Source organism: Malania oleifera, chromosome 9 (assembly GCF_029873635.1).
Source record: "Malania oleifera isolate guangnan ecotype guangnan chromosome 9, ASM2987363v1, whole genome shotgun sequence".
Lineage (NCBI taxonomy): Eukaryota > Viridiplantae > Streptophyta > Magnoliopsida > Santalales > Ximeniaceae > Malania > Malania oleifera.
In genome coordinates, this window is record NC_080425.1 from 25,343,868 (window position 1) to 25,363,290 (window position 19,423).

The 19,423-nt window shown below is 37.3% G+C and overlaps 1 protein-coding gene across 3 annotated transcripts in view; it reads left to right on the plus strand.

The window, feature by feature from the left end:
• The window catches only part of LOC131163994 (fatty acid amide hydrolase), a 79,307-nt gene that overhangs the window by 4,010 nt on the left and 55,874 nt on the right, over nt 1-19,423 (plus strand). For all 3 annotated transcript variants that reach the window (XM_058120865.1, XM_058120866.1, XM_058120867.1), the window contains exons 9-11: nt 3,673-3,785; nt 3,888-3,963; nt 13,834-13,905. In XM_058120865.1, the coding sequence (XP_057976848.1) occupies nt 3,673-3,785; nt 3,888-3,963; nt 13,834-13,905 (261 nt within the window). The remainder of the gene's footprint in view (nt 1-3,672; nt 3,786-3,887; nt 3,964-13,833; nt 13,906-19,423) is intronic.

The following is a 19,423-nucleotide window of genomic DNA, read 5'->3' on the forward strand; positions in this document are numbered from 1 at the left end:
ATCTTCAGAGGATTTCTCAAGCAACGAGAGTTAAAATTTCAATTTCAACTAAAATTTCAAGGCTTCAAAAGTACAAAAAATTCAATGCCATCCCCATTTTTTTGGGATTAATTATTGCATACTTATGGCCCAAAATTTGAGATTAAATGATACTTGTGGCAAAAATGGAAAAGGGGCATTTGCCTTTTGGGCCTTGTATGGGATGTCCTTTGGACATCTTCAAAGGAGTTCTCAAGTAACAAAGAGTTTAAATTTCAAGGCTTCAAAAGTACAAAAAATTCAATGCCATTTCCATTTTAAAAAAAATGGGAATTAGTAGTAAAATATGGTTTTTTTTTGGGCGAAAATTCAGTTAATAGACATAGTAATGCAAGATTTAAAACTTACATATTGCAATTAAAGTATGCCAATAACAGGCACGTGATGTGAAAGGTGCAATATCAATAATACAATAGCCACATTAAATATATTCTATTAACATAAATGAAATTCAGAAATCAATTACATATTAGTCTTTAGGCAAATAAATATGTTTGAGATAGAAGGTCAAATAAAATGTTAGAGCTAAACTCAGTTCAATTTTGCATAAAATTTTAAAAATTGAAAGTTATCATTCATATCCTTCTTGTAATAATCCTCATTTCAATAAAATAAAAGAGTTTTTGAAAGATAAATTTCAATTTTGGTTTTTGACTCTCAATTTTCAAACTCATGAAAATTTTCCCTATAATCAAAATTTCGAAAACATTTTCTAAGGGCCATTGGTATCATTGCCTAAAATTATAAAAATGAAAATAAAAAATGAAAATTGGATACCAGAAATAATGAAAAGCAAGAAATTGTTTGGTTAATATTTATAAAACTAACACAAATTAAAAGCTTGATTGAACAAATGTTCATTTTTGTCCTTGAATCAAATAGCAATTTAAAATTTGATTTAAATAATATAACTCATTTTTTAGTGCAATATTTTAGTGTATAAGAACAATCCTATTGTACATGAAAATTGAAAAATGAAAAATATTTTTTAAAATGACTTAATATTTTTCAAATTTTCAGAAATTTTATGGCCATTTTTATTTTAATTATATTTTCAATTCACATAGTTATTTTGTTTTTATTTTAATTAAAAAATACGTATAAAATGAATATTATAATTCGCAAAAAATTTAATTCTGCATATTAAAATATTTTGGCAACAGGAGCAATTGGAAAACATAAAATATAGTTTTTAGGTTTTATTTTATTTTGAAAAATGAAAAATATTTTTTAAAATGACTTAATATTTTTCAAATTTTCAGAAATTTTATGGCCATTTTTATTTTAATTATATTTTCAATTCACATAGTTATTTTATTTTTATTTTAATTAAAAAATACGTATAAAATGAATATTAAAATTTGCAAAAAGTTTAATTCTGCATATTAAAATATTTTGGCAACAGGAGCAATTGGAAAACATAAAATATAGTTTTTAGGTTTTATTTTATTTTATTTATTTTTTAACAGCTTGAAGCTAACAACATAAACAAATGTATTGTTATAATCTGTTTCTTCCCTGTATAGAAATGAAAATAGGAAACAAGTAACATAAATGATACCAACCCTAAGCTTACAGATTTTGATAAATTTTGGTTGAAACTTCAACAAAAGTTTTGTAAGATGGAAATTGACTGCCATTTAAAAAAAAAAAAAAAAAAAATTCCAAGGTGGTGGAAAAGGGAAATTTCAATTGTTTTGTGGAAATTTAAGACCGTGCATGAAAGTGAGTAGGATGCGAGTGCTAAGGATGTAGTTGAGATGGTTTTTCTAGGAAGGGGCACTTGGGTAGATAAAGAAAGATCTGATATGGATGGAACTCTTTTAGTGGATGGTGGAGCATTATATATTATCATGCTGTCTAGAAACAACATGGGTGTGGATAGAATCATCATTCTCCTTTGAAGCGGGGTTGATGAGGGAGCTTTTGTAGTGCTTTGGGGTTGGATGGCGACAACGGATGCTTGGAGAATTTGGTTGACAGTATCCATTGTTTGGTTAAGTATCCTTATATTGTCTTCGAGGATATTGAACGTCCTCTTTTTGGGAGGATTGAAACATCTGCATTAGCTGAGTTAGATAAGGAAATAATATCTTGAATGTTGGAATTTTGTTGCTCAGCGGAATGGTTGCCCAATATTTCTACTCTCCTTAAGTAATGGGCTGTGCCTACCGCTTCCAGGAGATTGCATTGCTTCTTTGGGGCCATTACTTTATGTGATCACCCCTTAGCGTGATTGCAGTGTAGCCCAAGGTTCTTGAATTTGGGAATCAGGCTATGCTGCATACAAGTAACAAGAGAATGTATAGAGGGCCAAGAGAAGAAACCAAGTGATCCTTTTTAGTTAAAATATGGGTGGTAGCCTGGTAGGTGGATGGAGTGTGAGTGATGTAAGGATCGAGCTATGGTGTCTTAGGGATCCAAGTGTGGGAATGATGCAAGGATGTAAGGATTCTAGAGAGAGAAGCTCTTGTTAGAGAGGGAAAGTGTTAAGAAATTGATGGCTAAAACACAGCCTCCCAATTGAGTTGGGGGGAGGGGGTTGTTTATAGTGTTGAAGGTCAAATCCTCTTCCAATTGGGTGGAGGCTGTGCAAGGCTAGAGAAACGGGTTTGACTAGCTGAATGACATGGTGACATGTGATGTGACCAGTTTGAAAGAAAATAAAGGTAACATGTTGCAAACACTTTTGCTAGCTAAGGAAGGGTTAAGGGGGTTAGGACTCCGTTAACAAACCCTAGTTTGAGCTCATCAAGCCAAATCTCTCTATGTTATCTTGAGACTAATATGCCACAGATCTCATGATCAATCTTGGCTATGTTGCAGGTCCAATTCCTAACAAGAATTATGGGAATGATATGGATAGTAATCATTTAATCATTACTTAATTATTGGCCAAAATTTGAGATTAATTCATAATTAATGTACAATTGGAAAAGAGGCATCTACTTTTAATTTTTTTTTCTCTTTTCTAATTGAGCAAGAAACATTGACCTCCCTTGAGGTGTGGTGAAAGGATGTGGACCTCTTCTGAGGTTTAAAAACTTCTACAAGTCTCCCTTGATATTTGGCAAAAAATGCCGACCTCACTTGAGGTTTGAAGAATCCATAGTCCTCCCTAACGTTTGGCAAAAACATGAGGACCTCCCCTGAAGGGGGTATAATTGTCCCATAAATCAATGTGAAGGGAGGTCCATGAGTTTTTTAAGACCTCTGGGAAGGTCTGCATTTTCCTTTGTTCATTTCTTTTTTTCCCCAAACCTCATGAGAGATCTGTGGGATTTATGAAACCTTAGAAAGTTTGCATCTTGGGGGAGGTCACTGTCTCCGCCCTTTCTAATTCAATCAGGTGACTTGGCAATTACTGGCAATTATGATCATGATCCATTCACATTTATACTCAGTTACCTAATATGTGGGTTTTAAATATTCTGCTTTAATAGTTTTTAAGATAGTATTTTTATTGATAGCGTGACTGCCAAATTTCCTTTTTAATCTCTTAAAGTCTGTCATAGGATGGTGATAGAAGCATATCTGGGGCTTGGTTCTTCCTAATGAGCAAAATAAGAGAATAAAAATTTTGATCTTCGCAGAATATGAGAAATGACGTCATAAACCCTTTCCTTGTTACAGAACAACAAGAAATCCACATGCATTAGAAAGGTACACTGGCGGATCTTCCTCTGCCCCAGCAGCAATTGTAGCTTCTGGACTATGTTCTGCAGCACTTGGAACAGATGGTGGAGGTTGTTAACACGTAAATTGTCAGGACTTTAAGTGATATATCTTTCCTTTTTTTTTTTTTTAAATATATCATATTTTTTATGTTCTGCATATGTAAAAGACAGGTTCAGTTCGTATCCCTTCTTCTCTCTGTGGAGTAGTTGGCTTGAAAACCACTTTTGGACGGACTGACATGACAGGGTAAGCACTTGAACTAAAGAGTGTGGTAACATGTATTGGTCACATCTTTTAAAATTTTATTTTCTCCAATATGATTATGTTGATCCAAAGGAAAGGGGAATAATAATGCATTGTTAAATGAGCATGGACCTGTGGCTCAGTAGCTCATCTCCTGCCTCCTGCAAGGAAGGCTAGGTTGATTTCCTGAAAGAGTGTGTGGTTTTAGGGTCTCTGGGCCTTTGCCTATTGCATCGTTGTGTTGTGCATTAAAATCTTTTCCTGTTTTTTTTCAGTGCATTAATTATGTTGTTAACTTTTGAAAATAATTCATATTTTTCAAATTTCAATAGATACTGAAGTTTAAACTTCAATTGGCCATCAATCTGTAACTGAATTTTTAAGACATTAAGGTTGCCAATTTTATTCTGTAAACTAGTAGTTGTATTAACTGATCCTAGAGAGAAAATCTGAACACTACTGTTCCTGCTGCTGCTTGGTGGGAAATGATTCTTTACAGTTGATATGAAATGGTTATGATTCATAACAGATGCATGATTCACGGATGAAAACAAAGAAAAAACGAATACATACGTGGAATCATTATTAGGATGTCTGTTTTTTCTGGTGATGAAAGGAAATTATGAGAGCAATCACATACTTTCTAGAACAAGTTTTCTTCTCAAATTGAGTCTTATTCTGCACCATAAAGTATATAGTGGTCTCTTCTAATGTTACTCCAAAGCTTTAACCTGATAAATAAAGTTGGTCATATTTGATTATTTTAAAAAATGAGAATGCTGAAAAATATGACATTCAGTGCACAAGGCTCCCACACCATTGGGGGGGTTGGGGAGGCAAGATGTACACCGTCTTACCTCCATGCTTGGGGGCACTGTGCCACTGCTCCATGATTGAATCTCTGACCTTTCAGTTTGGATGTAACACCCTTACAGAGTTACACTGAAAAAATATGAGAATGCTGAAGATGTCTCTATTTTTTTAGAAGTTTAGAAAATGGTAGATAGTGGCAACAATGAATCACGTGGTTATCCCCTAACTCTACAAGGCATGTCTTGCAGTTGACCAATTATAACTAGGCGAGGTTAAGCTATCACAGGGGACATATCCTTGTGAGCCAGTCTGATACCTTGCACTGATTATGTTTATGTTAGGGGTTGATTAGTTGTTTTCTTTAAAATTTGTGGAACTAATGAAGCAAGTCACTCAAATGCTGCTCTTCTGTCCAAATAATTTTCCATTTATTCTGGTTCCCTATAGACATTTCTCTCAAGGTAAAGACAGTGATGAGAGAGTTTCTTTTATCTAGGCATTAGTGAGAGGAGTGATCATATTGTGAGTTGGGAAGTCACTGGTAGATCTTTTTTTTTTTTGGGGGGGGGGGGGGGGGGGGGGGGGAGTTTGTCATGTTGGACAGTAAGAAACAGAAATGGGGCAAGATAAGGAAGAGCTCAAGAGAGGAGAAGATGAAAGAAGAATGGAGAAATAGAGAGACTATTGCTGGACAGAATAAAAAATCAGAAACAGAATGGAGAGAGAAACAGAAAGAGGGGAAGGGGAGAAGGACGAGGAATTAGAAGAAAGGAGGAGGAGGAGGAGGAAGAAGAAGAAGAAGAAGGGTGAGATGGCTGCATGAGAGCCAGAGGGAGAGAGGAAACCAGTTCTGAATTCAAGTGTGATGGTTGTCCATACACTTCAACTACCAAAGTATTTACTATTTATATCCCAACATAGCAGAAAATTATACAACACAAACAAAAATCTAATACTTTCATAGTTTCCTAAATCTATGTTGAAAATATATATGAATGGGCAGCCTAAATGATGTAGGTGGTCCTCTGCCTAGGAGAGGGTGGTCGAGTTTGAATTTTGGTACCTTACTGTTCAAGAACATTTTTCCTTTTTGACAGACAAAGAACAGTATTAGATGAAGGAGGAATGAATACAACAAAAAATGAGCATTAAAACAAGGAGAACAAGAACTCCTCCTTTACAAAGGGAAAACAGCTAAAGAAAAAGGAAAAAATGGAATTACAAAACAACTCAATGAAGCAAAGCTAACCTATCTTGCTTTTAGTCCTCCAAAGATTGTGTTGAAAGAATCCATTTGCTGAACATCACAGCAATGCGACAAACACCTCTCTGCTCCAAAGCAGGTTCATAGAAGTAGTCACACCCTTAAAATTTTTGCAATTCTCTACAACCAAACACACCAAATGATTGCCATAAAAGTGCACTGCTACAAAGCTTTCCTCTCCTTTCTTTAAACTCCTTGGTACTATGTTGGGTTGGAAACTTCACCATCAAGGGATATGTTGATGCGACAACCGTGGCCGGAGCTATTCAAGATAGAATTATTAGAGGGAGTCTTTTCCACTAAAACATCTACTCTAATATTAGACTTCTTCAGGGTGTGCTGACATCTGTGGAGAGATCATCCCTTGAGATTGTATGACGTCTCCTACAAACTTGGGCAAGGGTGTTTTGATCAACTTCAAGAGGGTGCTTTGATCAGCATCAAGCAATCTTGGCTAATATTCATCCGATCAAAGGTCGCCAGTGCTGATGAGACTCATTTTACATCATAGTCGTAATTACAAAGGTCACCACTTGGTCATCATCATGAAGGGCAGCCGTTAGAGGCTTTCCTGTGAGAAGGAGATGACTTGTTTGGCGAGGGGGGTTGTAATTGACGAGATGAAGCTCTCTATGCAAAGGAGGTATCCCCTTGCATAGGTCCTTCAGGGATGCCTTTGATCATCTCCATTAAGTTCTCGTCATTGTCACCAACTTTCTTTTTCTATTGTTTGGGCTATACCATAGACTTTCTTACTGACCCTTATCCAATGAGGGCTTTTATTGCATTCTTGACAATATTTAGTGTCATGTCCGTAATCTCGATTGAACTGGCAATACGTGTCTGGGTGTTGCCATCTCGTCCCTGGATGTGTTCAAGAGGGTGAAATTCTCGAAACTCTTCTCTAGGCTCTTGTTTCTTTTATTTTTCTAGGATTGTGATGTGCCCTCTCCAGTTCTCTCATCCGCCTTCAATCCTTTCTCATTTGGATTTTTGTCTATGTTGCATAGTTTCTTTTAGTGTTGCAATACTGCTCTATTCTCTTCAAGAGTTTGGGCAATGTCTTTGGGAGCCCCTAGGAGAGAGAAAAAACTAGAACTAGACAGTTGGAGCCCTGTGCCCTGTACATTAACGAAGCTATTTTTGCCTCTCCATTCAAGTCAGGTATTTTAAGGGTATTTGAAGAGAATACTCTATATTGGCAATTATGAGCTGTGATTGGTGGTATTTTTTTCTTGCGTGTCTTTCAATTATTAATATATATGAGGACAGACCTAGAGCAGTACATAATGCTCCAGAAAACTGTCATCAGATTTTTCTCTCCTTCTTGTCTTTTCTTTGCCATCTCTAACTTTATGACATGGGGTCAGGGCACTGATCTCCACTAAATCTGATTTATCCGAGTCTATTTTGGAGTGTCTTGCTTTCTTTTTTCTCTTTCCTTCCCCCCCTATCTTTGCCTAATTGGTTTTCAAATCTGATTGTTTGGTTGGTTTGAGAGTTGTTTAGGGCCACTTTTCCTCTCCGTTAGGCTGTGGTGCATCCTTTTTTTTTTTTTTTGATCCGTAAAAGTAAATATATTCCTCAAGCTAATATATACGAGTACACTGGGCATCCCCAGGGATCATATCTGACACAATCAAACATGAAAGGAAATCCCACCATACCATCTATATACAATCTAACCTGGCCATACCCAGGGGCTAACCAGCCAGATCAAAACATGATACAATCAAAGCAAAAGAATTTACATCAAACATCTAGAACTTTCCCTCTCAGCTCCTAAACTCCTGAAGATATGGAAAATTTTCATACACAGTTTTATATATATGCATCTGGATATATTTTATAATAGCTTCAATCGGCGTGTCCTTGCCTTCAAAATTTTTCATGTTCCTGAAATGCCATAGACAGTAAACAGTCGAGGCCAAGCAAGCCCTTTTCACCACCGTTTGGAATCCAGTTCCTCTTAACTTGTGAAGCCATTTAAGTGCTGCTTTTAACGATGGCATGCCTCTCTTCCATCCAAGCCAACCCCTTAAGTAGTTCCACGCCTCTGCACTTTTCTTGCATCTGAAAAAAAGGTGATCCACTGTCTCCACTTCAGAATTGCAGAGAACACAAGGCTTATCCTTATCTTTGCCTATTAACTTGTCGCTTGTTAGCAGCTTGTTCTTAGCACTTAACCATAAAATGAATGAGTGCTTCGGTGTCCAGCCCATTTTCCAAATCAAAGAATGCCAAGGTCTAATGGTACCCCTATCTCTCCAAAACTGGTAAGCTTCTGAACAGGAAATATGGTCTCCTGAAGTCCACGATCTGAGCTGCTGTGCCCACTGCCTCCACATTGCTGAATCAATAAATTTTTTAACGCCACCACTTTCTTAAATAAGGGAGAGTCTTCATGCCTTATCGTAGCTTCCCATACACTTCCCCCTTTTAGTTAAACCTGATTTATCCATTTCAACCAAAGGAAATCTTTTTTCATGTGGATGTTCCATAATGTTCTTGTAAGAAGGGCTCTGTTCCAGGCTTTCAAGTCAAACACACCCAAACCACCTTCTTTCTTTGGTAGACATACCTCTTTCCATGCAACAAGTGGCTTAGATTTACCTCCCCACAAAAACACTCTGCACAATCTAACCACATGGTTCAAGACTGCCACTGGGATTGGGAAAATAGAGAGCCAGAAGCATTCAGTTCCTTGTACCACTGAATTGATTAATTCTAACCTCCCTGCATAAGTTAGAGTTTTCACAGGCCATGAACCAATAATATTATCAATTCTTGCAATCAAAGGAGAGTAATGGGTAACATTGAGCCTAGTAGAAGCTAATGGGATACCCAAATACCGAAAGGGAAAGCTTCCTTCAGAGAAATCAGTAGGCTTCCTGATACTGTCCAACTCGTGTCCCCCCAAACCCGCTGTGTATATGTTTGACTTTGAAGGGTTTGCTTTCAGCCCAGAGCAAACCGAGAACCTCTCCAAGCAGTCCATCAACTTTCTAACTGAAAAATAATCCCCTCAAGAGAATAGAATAAGGTCATCAGCAAAAGCCAAATGTGTGATTTTAAGTTCTCTACATTGAGGGTGAAAGTTGAAATCTTCATCTTCCTCAAGTGACCTCAGCATTCTTGATAAGTATTCCATGCATATGACAAAAAGAATTGGAGATAATGGGTCCCCTTGTCTCAACCCCTGCTTCTCCTCAAAGAATCCATGGAAGCCACCATTCAACGAAAGAGAAAAGGAAGTTGTGGACAAACACTCCATGATCCATTTCACCATTTTATCATCAAAGTTCAGATTTTCTAGCTTCTCCCTCAGAAATTTCCAGGATATAAAATCGTACGCTTTCTTTAAGTCGATCTTTAGCATGCATCTAGGTGATATTCTCTTCCTAGCATATTTACGCACAAACTCCTGGACCAAGTAAATGTTCTCAACCATATTTCTCTGTCTCACAAAGGCTGACTGAGCTGGGTTAATAAGCTTTTCCAAAACAGGATTAATCCTGCTTGCAATAATCTTAGAGATAATCTTGTATACAACATTGCAACAAGAGATAGGTCGATAATCATGAACTGAGTTTGCATGCTTTGATTTAGCAATTACAGCAATGGCAGTGTGGTTTAATTGTTTAAGTAATCTGCCCTTCGAGAAAAATTCCATCACAGCAGCTGTAACATCCTCACCAACAGTATCCCAAGCCATTTTGAAAAATTTTGCTGTGTAACCATCTGGCCCAGGAGACTTATCATCTCCTATACTAAAAAATGCATCTTTAATTTCTACACGAGAAACCTCTTTGACCATCAAAGCAGCTTCAGTATTACTCAAAATCTGACCTCTAGCAACAATTTCAGGGTCAACAGGTGAACAAACAGATTCAGAACCCAGCAGTTTTTTATAAAAGCACAAAAATTCCTCAGCTACCTGTTTTAAGGAATTTGTAAATTCCCCACCTTCCTTTCTCAATTTAGAGATGTGGTTTCTGGTCTTATGCCTTTTCATCAAAGCATGGAAATATTTGGAACTTCTGTCGCTGTTGTTTAGGAATCTAATTTTAGCTTGCTGGGACAGAAAACATCTGTTGGCTTTCTCTAGCTTTTCTGCATACTCCCTTTTAAGCACAGCCTCCTTCTGCAAACCCACATTCCCAGGATCATTATGCAAGTTCTGTTGGGCTAATCTAAGGTCTTCACAAGCCTTATCTGCTCTGGCAGATATGTGAGAGAAGTGTGTTGCATTAAGCTCCTTTAATAGACCTTTCATGGCTTTAAGTTTCATCACAAGCCTGTACATCTTAAAGCCCTGCACATCCATATTCCACGAATTTCTAACCACATCTTGAAACCTTGAATGTTGTCCCCACATGTTAAAAAATTTAAAAAGCCTCCTACCCATATCATACTCTTCAAGCAAGGTTACTAAACACGAAGCAGGATCAGAGTATATACCAGGAAGTTGAAATAGAGCAAATGCACCCATTCCCTCACAAAGCCATGCCCTATTTACCACTGCCCTATTCAGTTTACTCCATGTTTTCCTATTCGTCCATGTCAGGTAGCTCCCACTAGGATTCAAATCACACAATCCACATTCATTAAAGCAATCAGCCATGTCCCTTGTTTCATAGGCCGTTATTGCATTTCCATTCTTTTTCTCATCTGGGTAAAGCACACTGTTAAAATCTCCTAACAACATCCAAGGTCCAGAACAGGTTTTGCTAAACTCACATATATGCTGCCAAAGAGTTCTTCTAGCAACAATTGTATGGAATCCATATACAAAACTGGTGCAAAAATTCCTGTTTGATACCAGACAGCAGATAGCACAGTGAATGATTTGAGGCCTGCTCTCTAACAACTGAATTTTCACCTTTTGAGGGTTCCATACTACTACAATTCTTCCAGCACCATGATCACCAAAATTGTTAATCTGACACCAATTAGGTAACTTTTTCTTCATAAATTCCTCCAGTTTGTTGGTATTTAGTTTACTTTCCAATAACCCCAACGCATCCACCTTCTTCTTCTTAATGAGGTCGATCACCCCATTATGCTTCAGGGGTTTATTGAAACCCCTGATATTCCAGCTGACAATCTTCATCTTATTTTGAAGGGGTTTTAACCCCTTTCCAAAAACCAATCGCTTAAATTGAGGACCCTTCCCTTCTTCTTTTTCACTGGTATAAAATCATCCACCTTCTCCTTAGCTTTGGCTATTTGCTTCATTTGAACCTCTTGGGATATTTTGCTCTTCTCCTTATCAGCCTTGGCATCATTTTCATCTACCAATAGACCCTTATCACGTATCAACTCATTCTGTTTGTCATTCTGATCCCTATCAGCATTGCCTACATCCTGCTGCTCCATAATTGCCACATCTTCACAATCAGTGTTGGGTATACCCTCACAACCCAGGTTATCATCATCAATTGGAGCTGCAGACATGGCTTTATCTGTACTGTAAACTGTTACTTTTAATGCTCCCCTTGACATCTCACCATAGTTCTGAGATCGAGATGCCATGTTACTGTCTTCATCCTTCTTTCTTGGAACCTCTGTTACCTACTTTGGTTTATCTTCTTTGACAGGCATCTTTGCTTTAGATTTACCCACTGAAATTCCTTCTGTTCCTTCCCTTGGTTTACAAAAGCCTTTCGAATGCCCAATAGCCTTACATTTGTTGCAGAATTGAGGAAGGCTTTCATAAACCACTTCCTGCCAATTTCCACATTATCTGGTAACCAGACTTTAATTTTGTGCTTCACTTCCCCTGCACCATCTACCTCAACCATAGCTCTGGCATAAGAAATTCTATCCTTTGTAGATAATTTATCCATTTATAATGGTCGTCCAATTTCATAGCAAATCCTTCCAATTGCCATAGGTGTCCATAGCTCGAATGGAAGGTCTTTCAGTTGCACCCATACTGGAACAACCGTCCTATGTTCATGGCCAAATTGAAAATACCTGGGCATTTTCTTCAAAATCAATGTCCTTCCATAAATTGTATAAGGACCGTTTTGAAGAACCTCACTGAGGTCTTCCTCCCTTTGGAACTTAAACACAATCCACCCTTTGTCATGTTGTATTGATTCCACCGGTACCTTCCATGACCCAACCAAGGCATTGAACGCAGCCTTACCAGGGAGCTTCCCTGTACAGTATCCCACAAGGTGTTTGTTCGAAATACCCTCAGAGTTAATCAATTCAGCAGCTGGGATGCGAGTTCCGTCTCCATTAGCAGAATATGCTGGTAAGGATTCACAGTTTACAGGGTTCCTGTTATTGGCGAATAGCTCAGCCCAGGCAACCCTCTTATTGTTTCCCACTATGGTTTTCCCTTCTACCTTCTCCTGCTGTTCATGTTTCCTCTCTTCTGTTACTGCCATATTATCCTCTTGTACCTGGATTCTGTCACGAGCCGAGGCAATGTCATTGCTCGAGTCCTTTGAACCCAGAGTATCTGATACCACTTCCTCCTCGTCATCCCATGACCTCCTTCTTCCATCGAGCTTCACCCTGTTATCTTCTACCATGCGTGAACTACTATTATCAGATAACCCCGTTTCACCAAGTACCTTATCATTTAAAGTCGAAGGGGTCTCTTTCAGTTTCAACCCCAGCTGGTTACAACAGATATTACCCTTGCTCGAACTGCTGGAGGAAGAACTAGCAATTATTCCAACTTCCTCACAACAGTCTGCGAAATCTGATTTCCTTCACCCAACAGACCAGAGCACTTATTGATGTCCCCCTTCGACCTCAGACTATTGTGAACATCCCTCTGTTTAGCATTGCCATCTTCCTTCGAAACACCAGACTCCTGATTGACATGCAAACCTCTCTGATTGCGAAGAGACTCAAGCAGTTCCAAGGTTGTCTTCAACCCACTCGGGCTACCATTAAACCTATTATTCGCCATTTTGGACAACCTCTCAAACTCAGCCATAATCTCAGCATGTTTCTTTTTAACCCAATCATTCCGAATTCCTCCTTTGATTTCAATAACTTTCAGAGCAAGTTCAATCTCCTCCTTTATCTCATCTTCCCGATTTGGTTTCCCTGCAACCCTAGAAGCATGATGATGCCCCATAGCCGCACGGAAAATTCAAATTTCAAATTCCCGAGTGAGCGGGAAAGTGAGAAATGGAAACACAAACCTCAATCACAAACTAGAGGCTGAAATTCAATCTCCGGCCAGTCCACAATGAACAAACCAGCAAGGAACAAGCCAAATCGTTGTGAAATCACAAGAATAACGATGAAACAGCCCCAAGCAACGCAGTTCACGTCATGCGCCTCTCTAGAGAGAGGTGAGATCCTTGGTTGGATGCTGTGCATGTTCATGGTATTTTGCTGATGTGAAGTCTATTGCATACTGTTTCTGGTATACTGCTGTTGTTCTGATGTTCCTCTGGCTGATTGTGGCATGGTTATGTTGTTCTGATGCTGTATGTGTTTGTGATTGTATCGTATAATGTTAATATCGTACACAAAATAATTTTATTCTAGGGACTCCCCTTACAGTTTAATGAAATTCTTTAAATTTGAACACCTATCTAACCTTGTAATTGAGTATTGCTTAAATCACAAAGCAAGAAGATATTGCCTTTAAAAATAAAATAAAACAAAATAGCAAGAAGATATTGATTTTGAGGTCAAGTGCTATGCAGTTTCTCTTTTATCACACTTTAATTTATAAAAGGATAGGAATATTGCTACTGTAGGGCTTTATGTTGCTGAATTGATTTGACTAACAGTATTTGCATATTCTATTTTTGCAGATCATTGTGTGATGGTGGGACTGTGGAAATTATTGGACCACTTGCATCATCAGTCGAGGATGTTATGCTAGTGTAAGATAATCCTGTTCGTGATTGGGCATTTGACTGCATTGATTTGTTTTTCATTTGTTTCCGTTTGGTGAAACTTTTGACATATAGTTAGATCTCTTAATACACATGCATGCAGACATATATAGTTTGTCACACAAATTCTAACTGGACACATGTGTAATGCATTTTCTATTATTAATTTTTATATTTCATTAGCTTCTGGATAATAGGCCTTCAGCTCACTGTGATAATCTTAGCATAGCTCATCTGCATTAAAGTCCAGTCGTGGTTGGAGTGACATTAAGTTGATAACCTGAAAATTTTAATATAATGGGCTTGTATCAGAGTCATTGGACAATTCAGAACCCTCCCTAAATTGTATGATACAGGTGAAAATAAACTTAACTTGAGAAAATTTCTAGAGAAGAAGGACACACATATATCCGAAATAAGATAGCACATCGTGTATGAAGTTAACAATTTGGAGGGAGGCAGAATCAGTAATTTCTGGAAGCTAACAGAATTGACAACACGACTCAGTTAAGTCAGCTTCCTCAAGAGGGAGCGGGAAGGTGAGGGCCTGAGGGGAAACCTCGAATAATGTAGAGTGAAATGGCAAGGGTTTGACAGCACTCCAAGTTTCTGAGGATATTGCCCTAGATCATGTGAGATGGCAGAAAAGGATTCATGTGCCTGATCGACCTACTGGGACCTTAATGCTTGGTTGTTGATTTTGTCATAAAATTTAGTGTTTTCATTGTAGCTATATTTTGTGTTAGTGTTGTACCAAACTAACTCTGCCTGTGATGCACTAATGTCCTAGTTTTTTCACACACAGCCGGTCCCAAGCCCGGGTAAAGGAGGAGGGTTGTGTTAGGTAGCTGACAGCTAGAGTAAAATTTTCCAGATCACTATAAAATGAATCCTTATTGAATATTTGCTGGGGCGTCCCCTACGAGCGATGTGTTGCACTTGTACCACCCGGGTGTAGCGGAAAGTAGGCGAGGGTGGGCTAGGTCGTCGCCCCGAAGCGACGTGCCGTGCCGGCGCCTGGGTACGGTGTCAAATATGCAAGAGTTCTTGCATCATTATGGTCATGGGCAGGTAAAGACATCAGCTCAGGAAACTAGAATTAGATTAGCAACTTGGAATATAGAGAAACTTACGGGTAAAAATATGGAAATTGTGGACACAATGATCAGAAGAAGAATTAATATAATTTGCCTTTAAGAAACTAAGTGGGTGGGGGAGAAAACTAGAGAAATTGATAAATCAGGATTTAAACTTTGGTACACTAGAAAAGAAAAACATAAGAATGGAGTAGGAATTATTATAGACAAAAACTTAAAAATAGCATTGTTGATGTAAATAGAGTAGGGGATAGAATTATAAAAATTAAGATGGTATTAGGGCAAGAGATAATAAATATGATTAGTGCTATGCTCCTCAAGTCAGCTTAGGAGAAAATCTTAAGAGACAATTTTGGGAAGATAGTATTATACAAGGCATACCAGGGTTTGAGAAAATATTTATAGGAGGAGATCTGAATGGACACATTGGAAGGGATAATAAAAATTATGAGAGGATACATAGAGGATATGGATATGAAGATAAAAATGAGCCTGGGGAGATGATCTTAGATTTCGCTATGTCATATGATTGTAGTATATTGAATACTTGCTTTAAGAAGAGAGAAGAGCATTTGATAACCTTTAAAAGTGGACAAAATAGAAGTCAAGTAGTTTTTTTATTTAACTAGGAGGGAGATTGTCATCATGCAAGGATTGTAAAGTTATTCCAGGTGAAAGCCTAACCACACAACATAGAGTCTTAGTGTTAGATATATGTATTAAAAAATGGAAGAAAAAGGATAAAATAAACCAGTGTAAGAGAACTAGGTGGTGGAACCTAAAAGGAGAAAATATAATAAAATTTAAAGATAAAATGATCAAAGATGGGGATTGGACTATAGAGGATGGGATAGATACAAATACTCTTTGGAGTAGCTTTGCTAGCTCTATTTAAAAGATAGCAAAAGAGATTTTAGGTGAATCAAGGGTAAGATTCTCGAATAGCAAAGAAAGTTGGTGGTGGGATAAAGATGTACAAAAAGGCATAAAGACAAAAAGAATTTGGTATAAAACGTGGCAAAAATGTAGAAACAGGGATAACTTTGAAAAGTATAAGGAGGCGAGAAAAGATGCAAAAAAAGGCCATTAGTGAAGCTAAATACAGATCATTTAATAGTTTGTATGATATATTAGATACAAAAGAAGGGAAAAGAGATATATTTAAACTTGTTAAAGTTAGAGAAAGGAAGAGTAAGGAAAGAGATATATTTAAACTTGTTAAAGTTAGAGAAAGGAAGAGTAAGGACTTAGGAAATGTAAAATGTATAAAAAGTGAGGATAATATTGTCTTGGTTAAGGACGAAGACATTAAAGAAAGATGACGAAGTTACTTTAGTAAGTTGTTTAATGAAAACCAAATAGAAGGCTTAAACTTATAATTGTCAAATGAGGAAAAGATTAAAAATATGTGATTTATTTGCAAAATTAGAGTTAATGAAGTTAAGTTTGTACTAAAAAAGATGAAAAATGGTAAAGCTATGGGACCAGATAACATCCCAATTGAAGTTTGGAAATGCTTAGATGATAATGGAATTATATGGTTAACTAATTTATTTAATACAATTATAAAAACTAAGAAAATGCAAGATGAATGAAGGAAAAACACTTTAATACCTATATACAAAAATAAATGAGATATTCAAAATTATAATAACTATTGTGGAATTAAACTTATGAGTCATACGATGAAACTATGGGAAAGGGTAGTTGAACAAAGATTAAGGTTAGAAACGAAGGTCTTAGAAAAACAATTTGGTTTTATGCTTGGGAGATCTACCATAAAAGCTATATATCTTTTAAGAAGATTAATGGAAAAATTTAGGGAAAAGAAGAGGGACTTGCATATGATATTTATTGACCTTGAGAAAACATATGATAGGATACCTAGGGAGGTTCTATGGTGGGTTTTAGGAAAAAAAGGTGTATGTAGTAGGTATACTGATGTCATTGAGGATATGTATGATGGAGTAATGACTAGTGTAAAGACTATAGATGGGAAAACTAGAGAATTTCCAATCACCATAGGTGTACATCAAGGATTTGCTTTGAGTCCTTATCTTTTTGCTTTACTAATGGACCAACTGACTAAGAGTATTCAAAAGGAGGTTCCATGGAGTATGTTGTTTGCAGATGATATTGTATTAATTGATGAAACTAGGGACGGAGTAGAGGTTGAGTTAGAATTATGGAGAGAAGCTTTGGAATCTAGAGGCTTTAGGATAAGTAGAAATAAGACAGAATATATGAAATGTAATTTTAGTAATGATAGGAAGAATATTGGAGACGAAGTTAAACTTGATGATAAAGAAATAAATAGTACTTGTAGATTTCGAAACCTTGGATCTATTATGCAAGTTGAAGGAGAAAGTGAAGATGATGTAACACATAAGAGTTAAAGCAGATTGGGTAAAATAGAGAAGTGCTTCAAGTGTGCTTTGTGATCGTAGAATACCTTTAAAATTAAAAGGGAAGTTTTATAGGACAGCTATAAGACTAGCTATGTTATATGGATCAGAATGTTGGGCGACGAAAAAACATAATATCCAAAAAGTAAAAGTTGCCGAGATGAGAATGCTTAGATGGATGAGTGATATAACATTGAAAGATAAATTAAGGAATGAACATATTTGCGGTAAGTTAGGTGTAGCTTCTATAAAAGATAAGATAAGGGAGGGATGACTTAGATGGTATGGACACTTGCAATGTAGGCTATATAGTGCACTAATGAGGAAGAGTGAGTTAGTTATTGTGTGGGGGTAATAGAAGGGGTAGGGATAGATCTAAAATAACTTTGTAGGAGATAGTGAGTAAGGATTTAATATCCCTAAATCTGTCAAAAGAAATGGTCCATGATTGCATAAATTGGCGGAAAAGGATTCATATAGCCGACCCCACCTAGTGGGAATTAAGGCTTGGTTTTGTTGTTGTTGTTGTTCTATCAAACTACGAAAATGCATTGAAATCCCAACACACAAAATGATTGACAGGAAAGACCAAAGAAGCGCCCCCCCCCCCCCCCCCTCCTTTTTTTTAATAACAAAAGAAGATTTCATTTATAGATAAAGAATTTATAGAGGGAGAAGGAGACATCTCCCAAGAAATAAAAACAACAAAGAGAGAAGAGATCATCAATTCATTGGGTTCCTCCAATCTCTTTGAAGGTCCTTAAAAATTGCCCCTCTGAAAAATCCATAACCCACAGACCACAGTGATGCCAAGTACTGAATTTTTTCCCAAATCAGCATCCAGTTTAATTTTTTCCCGGAAAAAAAAATATTTGAGCATTATGTTCCATTTATATTCCCTATAAAACAGCAAAAAAATCACACTTCCATAAAGCTGCCCTTTCCTTCCTTCTGCCAAATCCTACGAATAAGAAAGCTAGCAAGTCTTACACCAGAGAAGGACATACCCAGCTCTCTCCCATAATACCAAAAAGCATATTCCAAACCCTCTATGCAAGTTCATATTGCAAAAGAAGATAAGAAGCTGTCCCAGAAGCTGTCTTGGCCTTCCAAATAGTAGAATAGAGCAAGAAAGAAGAGTTGGAATGGATCAAAAATTCGAAAAAAAAAATATTTGTAAGAAAACACTTCCAAGTGATCCAAAGACCAAGAGCGAATATTCCTCCCAGAAGAAAGGTTACTTGCATTCAATAAAGATATAGGTCTCCTAAAGTGGAGATATTTTAGGAAACCAAAGGACTGCTAAAGTCATCAACAGAGAAAGATATGGCTCTATTTTGCTTGGAACTCAGATGATAAAGACAAGGGGATGGAGTAGAAAATGGCGTGTTTCCCAGCCAAGGGCCTTTCTAAAAAGGGATATGGGAACCCCTTCACACCTCAAGTTTAGTGTGAGGGGTGAGGATAAATATGAGAAATGGACCTCCATGGGCTCCCAAAGAACATCTTGAATTAACGTTGGTATCCCACCCATTCTCATCCAGCCCAAACTAACTTATTATTACCTTATGCCAAAGAGATGATTTTTTCTAGAGGGAAGTGCCATAGCCATTTAGCTAAAAGAGCAATTCTTTGAGATAACAGCTTACCAAGACCCAACCTATCCTCCTTTTTCTATCCTTTCTTTCCTCATAAATACCCACCACCTCTGGGTGCAACCCAGTTCCAAAACTTTCCTCATTCTGACCTCCATCTGATTGCAGCACCTGCTCTGCCTTTGAATTATTAATCACTTTATGAAAAAGTTATTGGATAGGTCCACAGCACGAGCACTATTATCAGTATTTTTGCTTGATATATCGGCAATCAGTCTCTTGTCATGTTGCTTGGCCCATGTTCCTAATGCTTCAGCATCGTGATTTTGAAAAGGAACTTCCGGAAAAGACCTGCCATATCTGAATAAGAAATAGCCAGATCATAATCTGTCCTCTTTTCCATTTGGAT